This window comes from Vollenhovia emeryi, unplaced genomic scaffold (genome assembly GCF_000949405.1).
Source record: "Vollenhovia emeryi isolate VEMERY1.0 unplaced genomic scaffold, V.emery_V1.0 DF939125.1, whole genome shotgun sequence".
NCBI classification, from domain to species: Eukaryota; Metazoa; Arthropoda; class Insecta; order Hymenoptera; family Formicidae; genus Vollenhovia; species Vollenhovia emeryi.
Window position 1 is genome coordinate 1,094,498 of NW_011967241.1, and position 9,484 is coordinate 1,103,981.

At 43.1% G+C, this 9,484-nt stretch overlaps 2 protein-coding genes across 6 annotated transcripts in view; one reads left to right on the top strand and one right to left on the bottom strand.

Moving 5' to 3' along the window:
• LOC105569207 (tensin-3) overlaps positions 1-9,484 on the top strand; it is a 196,057-nt gene that overhangs the window by 29,651 nt on the left and 156,922 nt on the right. The window lies entirely within an intron of this gene.
• LOC105569209 (putative sodium-dependent multivitamin transporter) overlaps positions 5,670-9,484 on the bottom strand; it is a 21,787-nt gene continuing 17,972 nt past the window's right edge. For both annotated transcript variants that reach the window (XM_012025461.1, XM_012025460.1), the window contains 4 exons: positions 9,042-9,385; positions 8,851-8,970; positions 7,811-8,473; positions 5,670-6,283 (listed from right to left, as the gene is read on the bottom strand). In XM_012025461.1, coding sequence (XP_011880851.1) covers positions 6,025-6,283; positions 7,811-8,473; positions 8,851-8,970; positions 9,042-9,385 — 1,386 coding nt within the window. In that variant the 3' untranslated portion in view covers positions 5,670-6,024. The remainder of the gene's footprint in view (positions 6,284-7,810; positions 8,474-8,850; positions 8,971-9,041; positions 9,386-9,484) is intronic.

Genomic DNA, 9,484 nt, shown 5'->3' on the forward strand with positions numbered 1-9,484 from the left:
ACGTTACATGATTCGTGCATTTTCATCCCGAACACGAGTCGGTCTTCGAAAAGCTCATCGCGATGTATAGATATGCAGACATCGCGCCAATTTGTGGTCCTACTTTAAATCAATCCATCATTTCACAATGTCCACCCTATGTTATTTTCGGAATAAACATAAGAGATTTATATCACGTGTGTTTAACAAAATGAAAGTCGATTAATTGCATAAATTAATTCACTTACTGATCTGCACTGAATTCACTCACCGATCACTCGCTGCTGCCTTTCCGGTTGACTCTGGAAATATAATAGACACATAATATTATTAAGTTACTACTTTGACTGGAGATTGATAAAATATTATTATATATAATAGATTTATTTTGTCTTCTCTTGTATAATTTTCAAACATAATATTTTAACTAAATTTTCTACGTTAAACGCATTGCAAAAATTATTACGACAGCTAAAACAAACGCACACTGAAAAAGGTCTGATGGATGCAACGAGTCGTCTGTTAGAAAATGCAGGACGAATCAGAATTCCTTTAGGATTTACCGTGAAAGATATTTCATAACCAGAAGTTTGCTAGATTGCACTACAAATCTGGTAGATCCTAAAGGGAATTCTGCTTCGTCCATTTTCTAACAGACGACTGGTTGAATCTATCAGATTTTTTCAGAGAATATTTCATATTCTCATATTAAATGCACTGAAAAAAAATGCACTATGTGCTAAATCTCATATTATATTTCATATTCTCATATTATTTATTATTTCATTAATATTTCATAATCGCGAGTAATTTCATATAATTACAGTCGTACTATAATATTATTTTTGCATATAAATATTATATATTAAATTTCACCAACGACAAAAATCAAAGTGCCTTTTACTCTTATACTCAAGTTGCAAAAATACAAGCGCAAAGACGCGCAAAAGGGACTAATCAAACAATACACTCACCGAGCTCTCGATCTTTTCGCTGAGAAGAATCCGGGCATCTTTTCGCTCCGTCTTTTCGCTGAGAAGAATCCGGGCATCTTTTCGCCCCGTCTTTTCGCTGAGAAGAATCCGGCTGCCGCATTTCATCTGCTCGAGCCACCTCTGCAATAACAATCGTCCGATACTTTATTCGGCACATTACGCGGGCAACGTAACGCGAGCAACGCGGAATGCGTGTAAAAGTTTCACCCTGTACAGCGCAACGCATTGGCTAAACGTTGGCCCAACGTCGGTTGGTTATATTAACAATGCATTGGCCGATATTGTCCAACGTGACGCCAATATTGGCCACGGAATAAATGTAACGTTGCGCGAGAAAAAAAGAAAGCCGCAAGAAGAACGGGGCGACCAACGCGACGCGCAGGCTTCGTACCGAGGAAGCGGCAAGGGACGTTCAAACCGTCGCGGAAGCGCAAACGCAAGCGCACGCAGGGAGACAGAACGATAACGCGAATAATGCGCTAATACGCGGCTTCAACTGTACCTTTTCAGTGCTTGCGGTGAATCGGGAAACGCGTATCGTACGAAGCGCGCGGGCGAGTCTAGCCTGTCGCGACGCAGCGGGAGGAGAACGCGCCGAGAATCTCGCGAACGCGATTATTTCTACGCCTCCCACTGTTACTCACGTGTCAACGCTGCTCGTCCGCGACGATTCGCCGCCCTGGATGTCGTATCTACGCGCAATTCTCCCTCGGAAGACGCCAGAAGCGCGGGGGCGACCGACCTGCGTCGAAGCGACCGGCCAACATGGCGCCGCCGCGAGCGTTTGCGCGGGAGCGGCGCTACGCGCATGCCCGTGGCGCGCCGAGAACGGCGGCAACGGACGTTCAAACGAACGGTCGCGGTCGCGGAGATACGACGCTGTGAGGTAACGGCTAATATTTCACGAGGATTACGGGCGATGGTCGGTTTCTTAACGAATGTGCTTTAATGTGCTTTAATGTACTTTAATGTGAATACACGCCGCGCTTTGAAACGCTCGTCAATTTAGCCCGTGACCGGCTCGTTGCGCGCGCAGCTTTCGGTTCGCGCGCGCCCGTCATAGTTGCCGACGCTGCGGTGCGGGACGGACGCCTCCGTACTTTTCGTGCCTTTCCTGCGCGAGCTGTGCGTGGACACGATCGGGGGTGACGCGAATCGTCGCGGACGGCCAGTTTTAACATGTGAGTAATCGCGTAGAGCGCGGTCGCGTGGAAATAGGCGCGTACGCGAAACGGCACTGCGCGCGACGTTGCGTCGCGACAAGCTAACCTTCCGCGCGCCCCGCGTTAGGCTCGGGACGCGAAGCATCGCGACGGCTCACGACAACGACGTACCCGAGAGCGTAGATTCGCGCGCAAGCCTCGGCGTATGTCGCACTTGCCTCCAATTACATGTACGACGTTACGTTTACGCCAAGGCTCGCGCGCTGCTTTCGGTTCGCGCGCGCCTGTCATACTTACCGACGCTGCGGTGCGGGACGGACGCCTCCGTACTTTTCGTGCCTTTCCTGCGCGAGCTGTGCGTGGACACGATCGGGGGTGACGCGAATCGTCGCGGACGGGCAGTTTTAACACGTGAGTGATCGCGTAGAGCGCGGTCGCGTGGAAATAGGCGCGTACGCGAAACGGCAAACTGCGCGCGACGTTGCGTCGCAACAAGCTAACCTTCCGCGCGCCCCGCGTTAGGCTCGGGACACGAAGCATCGCGACGGCTTACGACAACGACATACCCGGGGAGAAGAAAAAGTCAGGATGACGTCAATTTGATGCCATTGGTCCGTGGATTACCAAATTTTGGTCAGTATGGCATCAAATTGACGAAAGCGTAAGCGTAGATTCGCGCGCAATCTTCGGCGTACGTCGCACTTGCCTCCAATTACGTACGACGTTACGTTTGCGCCAAGGCTCGGGCGCTATCCACGTTTACGCCCTTCGGGTCAGGGCACAAAGCAACGTGGTAGCCTACGGCAAAGACGCAAGCGTGAACGTTTGATAGCGCGCAGGCTTCGGCGTAAACGTACGACACACGTCAAAGCTTGTACGCTACTCTACGTGGGACATCGTTTCGACGAATCTTTTCTCACCGGGAACGATTGCCGTGAAGTAAAAACATTTTCTCGAATGGGCAAGATGTATGGTAACGGTCGTTGAAAGAAGTAACGGGAAATATTAGGTATAGAGTTTTTATTTACATTCCTTTCATACTCGAAGAAGCGACAAAAAGCTCTCAACGTTCGTTCTTGTTTTTCTTGCCACGCGGTAACACGTGATGCCCCGCGTGCCACGCGAAGGTCGCCGCGTTATCATTCGCTCGCCGAGCTTCGAGCCGGCAGGTAGCATCGGGAGTCGCTCCGCGCGTCGTGTTACCTTTTCGTTATCGCTTTTCGGGACGAGTGTCGGAATAAAACTCTTAATTTGTGCACACGCTGATCAGTAACAAGTAACGTCCTTCGATTAATTTATTAGCTTATTAAGTTCGTACAAGTTGTGACGAGAAACGATTTGCATATTGAGAGGCGACGACTTTTATCAACGTATAGATATTCAGTCACGAGACTAGCTCTTCCAAAATACGAAGGTAAATCGTGGTACTTGGTCGCGATTACATCTCGTTCATGCATCGCGCTTTTAATTATCGGTCGATCTCGGTGTAATCAGCTTTTCATTCTCGGGAAAAGAGAGAGATTTGTCGGTGTACGGTGTTTGCGTTGTTCGCTGTAATTCGTTCCATCGTGCTTCGTGGCTCGAATACGCAGGAAGTAGAGAAGGTCGCTTATTGCGCGTTGTTGAAACGTTATTGAAAATTATTTAACTGTTACAACTAATAACTACTATTGATCGTAATAAATGTTTCACTCGCGCAATTCATTTCGCGCAAGGGTTAGATCGATTGACAGTAAGGATTGTAAAGTATCGTTTTCTTACGGGCTAATAACTACTGGTTATACCGCGCACAGATGGATTCCAATGCTTGCGTCGCGTTTTATCCCGCCGATTTAAAAGTGACTTGTCCATTGCTAGAATCGAGACGACGTGCGAGTTGCCGGTTTAAACGATTTGCGCGACGGAAAGTAGCATGACATAATATTTTAATACTCGGTGCGTTTCGCGGTGTTTGACGTCGCGCACGGGAGTGCCGCGTAAAATTTCGCGCGGGTGTAATTAATCGTTTTCGCGAGTGAATATCGTGTGAGTGCCACAAGGAAATCTGAGAGGAGGAGCAGGCCTGGCGGGCATCGTGCATCGGCGGAGCAACTATGAGGCAAGTGTTGTTTGTTACTTGAAAAATTAAGCATCTGCCTGTTGCTTTTGTCCTATTTAATCTATCACACGAGTCGAATAAGATTTAGAGACGAACACGTTGAAACTCCGCGAGTTTATTTAATAGACCTTTTTCTCGAGTACTCTATTAATTATTAAATCCATTTGAAGAAAATATCAAATAATTTTGACGCATTAATTTCAATTTTAAGCAATTATTCCATAATAATCGTTGTATTTGTACTTTACAGTTCAACGTAGTTTACGACGCAGACTACAACTCCGCTGCTGCACATCGTATCGGTGAGTGGTGAATTACCTTTTCTTTTAAATTGACGTAGTGGATCTGGATATATAAGACTCGCATTGGATTTATTTTTACGATTACATTATGTGAAATGCGCGTTGAAATTTGTACGACCACATAGTATGACCACCTTGCAAATAAATCGTGATCCTTGTTTATCTTTATGATCGAAAATTCGAAATTTCGCCCCGAAATTTCAACGAATATCGTCGCAAAATTAATTTATCGTTTATTATACGAAACGTGACCGAACGAACGTTTCGCTGCGAACTTTACGACAGCAATTCGCGAACACAAATTCCCGACAACGTATCAATTACTGCTTCTTTCTTTCACCGTTTAATCACGTGCCACGCATTGGGGCAACAACTTTCCGGCGCGCAGATGAACTTCGATTAAATGAATTAAAAGCCTACTCGCGATAAACACGGTAATTGGCCGTGGACGATTACGAGATAAGTCGCGCCAATTTCGGCGCGGTAGCACAGCGGAATCGTTCCGCTTAAATCGCCGGCTCGCCGTCGTCGAGAATCGAGCCACATTATCCCCTTCGGGCCCTTTTCCGCCGATCAATGCTCGTTAAATTGTAAATTAATGCAGAGACGAAGCCGTCGCCGAAAAATTGCAATGCGCGAATTTCGTTGGAACTTACCCGCATTCATTACTAGGTAGACTGCCGCGCGCAGGTCTCTGCTTGCTATAATTGGATAATAACTCCGTAACCGTAATTGCATAAATCAACAACGTGAAGTTTGCTCGGAAATCGATCGCCGCGTACGAATATTGTTGCATCGCTAAGAGTTTTGAATAACATTGTCGCAAATATTAATTCTGCTATCAGTACACTGAGAAAATTTTTCATCGGACAAACCTATTAAATAGTGCGTTTCCGATGACATTATTAATGCATTGCAATTAATGCAATTAATAAATAACAATAATTTCCGATGAATAATTAATTTTTCCGATGAAATTATGGCTACATCCGATTTTTATCCGATGAAATTTAATTGGAAAACCAATTATATTTTTCATCGGATATACAATTTTGTTATTATGTAATTGGATTGTCCGATTATATTTAATCGGACATGTTTCTCAGTGCAATGAAAAATAAATGCTGCAAGAGACGGTATATTTTTTATTTAGCGTCATAAAGAGGAGAACAATTTTATTGTATTAACACATGCAAAATTGGCAGAGTTCTATTATATGTGACGATACAAATGATGAATAATAAATAACGGCACTATTGACGATCATGCGTATATACATCTGTTAAATGCGTTTAAAAGTAAATAAAAATTAATTGAGATGAACTAAAAATCAACTGAATATTATACTAAATTTTGATTGTAATAACTTTATTTGTAAAGGTCAGTCGAGTATTCTTATAATATCGATCATTAGATTATCCTGTCAATTGATTCGATGTGTTAATGCACTGTAATATAATTACGAACTATTTAAACATATAAAAGCCTCATCTTATGGGCTCCAAAACGAAGAGTTGACTGTTCGCGGTTTTCTGCGCGTCCTGTCGTCGCCGTCTGATTCGGGCGGCAACGAATGGCACAAACAAACTTGCATCGTGTTCGATATTGTTTCCGCCTTTGATAAGCCGAATTATAATACTCGCTAGATATCCAACTATTAGAGTAATTGTCAGTCCTATAGGGTTGTACCACAAATAGGAGATGCGGTACAAATAGAAGTACGACGACTGATCGGATTGCACAGTGCTGCAAAAAAAAAAGAAACGATTTGTGAAGAATAAATAAGCGATAGTTAGAAATATTATCCGATGAACGTACGGTTTAAACGCTAAGCAAAAAATATTTTCTTCCCGTAATATCGTGACTTTCCCCACTTTCTCTTAACTATTTTGCAATGCAAAATGTCTAATTAACAAAACAGCCCCCTTCCTAATAATAAAACCATTAGTCACACGTGAATTACGCTCGCGAGAAATACACTTCTTCCTATCCTCGAGATTATTTCAATTAGATCGGATCGTTCGTCTTTACGCCTTTTCGCGAGCGGCCGTTGAATTTCTTGCCACGTTGAAAATGGACCGGTCAATTTAAACGAATTCCGCGCCGACAAAGAGAAAGCTATAATATATCTAATCCCGCTAATAACGGCGCGGCCGAGGATTCCGCGGGACAGCCGTAATTTCAGTTTATTAACGGCGCAATTAGTGTTATTTACCACCGTGGGAATGCCGAATGGCGAGCTTATCGTCTATGAGAAAGTGACAAGCACGAAAGAAATCAGGAAGCGGTGCATAACTCGCGGCTAATTACGGCTGAGCGAGATATCTCTCCGCGCGCATAGCACCATTGACTCGCCGCGAATTTCGAAGAGTCGCCCCGCGATAAGACGATTTACAGCGCGCCGATAATTCATATTCTAATCGTCGCGCGATATGCGCCATGCATCGTCGGCCCGTTCTTTCTCCCCTATCTGTTTCCCTAAGATAAATTTATGCCCGTTCGATTCGGTTTATGGCGAGCGAGATAAATGGCTGGCAATTGTAAATACGTATTGCATTTATTCCCGATAATGCTGCAATGCTAATATTTGAGCGTTGCGCAACGCCCGAGGTGAAACTTCTGTAGAAAACGCGTTTAAAGAAAATGTCTCGTCGTGAATATCTGAAGCGTGGAATTTTTTTTCAATTTTTTTCCGGTATACTTAAAAATATACAATGCATCGAATAAACGTACTAGATAAATAGAGAATAACAAATTTGGAAGTCCAAATTGTATTTGTCGACTCAACTAATGTTTACGCATCTCGGATGGAATATTTGCATTATATTATATTTGCATTTGATGCGGTTTCTGGTAAACTAATTTCACCAATTTTATATAAACATGTATGAGAAAGAGAGAGAGAGAGAAAATTCGGAATTTTAGTACCTTCCCAAGAATATTTTAAAGTATTTGGGTTCGAATATATTTCTAATAAAAACAATCTTGCAACTAGAAGACATAAATTTTTAAATGCAAAACGCACTTGTACAGTTCGGTCGTGATTGAATTAATGTTAAATTTTACTATGAGAGAGAGAGAGACAAAATTCGAAATTTTAGTATCTTCCCAAGATTATTATAAACTATCGTATTGTTAAAATATATTTCTAATATTAAAAATCTTGTAGCTAGAAAAGATAAATTCTTAAATGCAAAACGCGCTTGTAAAGTTCGGTCGCTACTGATTGAATTAATGTTAATTTTCACTGTCTTTTTCTGAGAATATCCCTACCTGTTGAAGTAGATTTGTTCAGCAAGTATCAATGTAGAATTCGCGCAACCCTCAATCGACACCGGTAGCCTCGGAACTGGTGGCTTAGGTTTCCCGAAAGTAGCCCACAGGCAGACGGTTAACGCCGTAATCATGCCAATAATAGTCCCCGTCTCGTTAGCACTCTCGCTGACCATTCCGAGAGTAAAGATACCTAAAATCGGCCCGCCGATAGCCCCGTGCACGCTAAAGGCAACGGCGACTAATGTGCCCATTGTCTTCGCTATTAACGCCAAGAACATGCAAATAACGCCATTTAAAACGGTGAGGGCCTTGGCTGTGAAAGTGGCCTTTTTATCAGAAAACTCTATTCCGAATTTCCGATGCAGTGGCTTGACATAATCTTCGAGCGCTACCGCGGCTAGTGAATTCATCATAGCGGAAATTGTACTTAGACTGGCGCTGAAGACACCGGAAACTATAAGACCGACCAGTCCGGGTGGTAATTGCTCCACAGTGTAGTAAGGCAGTATTTTGTCGTAGGTCGAAATTTTCCCGGAGGCAACGGGATCGCAATCTTTGTAGAGTGCGTAAAGCGAGACTCCGGCGAAACATGTTAAAAATCCTACTAGTAAGATTAATGGACCGCACAGAAATAGCGCGTTCGTGGCCACCTTTACGTTTCTGTGGGAATAGCAATAGATTGTCGCGTGTACAATAGCAAGAATTTTAATCGAATATGATAACACAATATGATAAAATGAAAAATCTAATTAACTCGCAATAAACTTGGAATAGGATATTTAGACACTGCCACCCTGTCACGGCTGCGAGTCCTTTAAATTTTTAAATTTTTTAAAAATCTAATTGTTATTATATCATATATTTGGTAACAAAATTTATATCTTTGAAAACTTTGGCAGTACATAGATAACTGCTTTAGACTTTTTTCTTTAAATAACGTGAAAAGGATTTTATGCATTATTGAAGCTTTAAAGAAAGGAAAGAGGACGGTACTACATAAACGCGTACGGTGAAATATGAGATATATATTGACATACTTAACGGTCATTAAACGTTGAACTTGCACTTGATTAACCGCAAGATAGGCTAGACCTATCGATCCTCCCCCGATCAAAAGACTCCACCATGTGTATTGCACAGTTGGATCGAAAGACGTTCTAAATGAGAAAGGATTGCGTTAATATTTTTATTAAGTTTCTTATTTAACGTATTATCGTAACCAACTTACTCGGAGAAATTTAAACGACCTCCCTCCTGCGCGATACGCCAAATGGCGCCGATCCCTCCGTCGATGTTCTGGGCGACGATAAAAATGATGATGGACAGAGCAATTAACATAAGCAAGCCTTGGAAGATGTCCGTGATCAAAACCGCTTTGATGCCACCCAACGTGGAATAGAAGGTACAGATTACAGCGAGTATCAAAATGCTCATGGTGCTAGACAAGCCTGTGGTAGCCTCGAGAGCTAACGAAGGAGCGTAGAGCATCACGCCGGTCAGTAACATCGTCTCGGTGAAATTTGCCGCGCTTACGAGCAATCGCATGTGCAGCCCAAATCGCATTTCTAAATACTAAGAGACAGAAGATTTGCAAGAAAAAAAAACCGTATGAGTAATTTTCCAGAAAATACACTCATCCGGGATGCATTTCTCCACGTATATTAAGCTGAC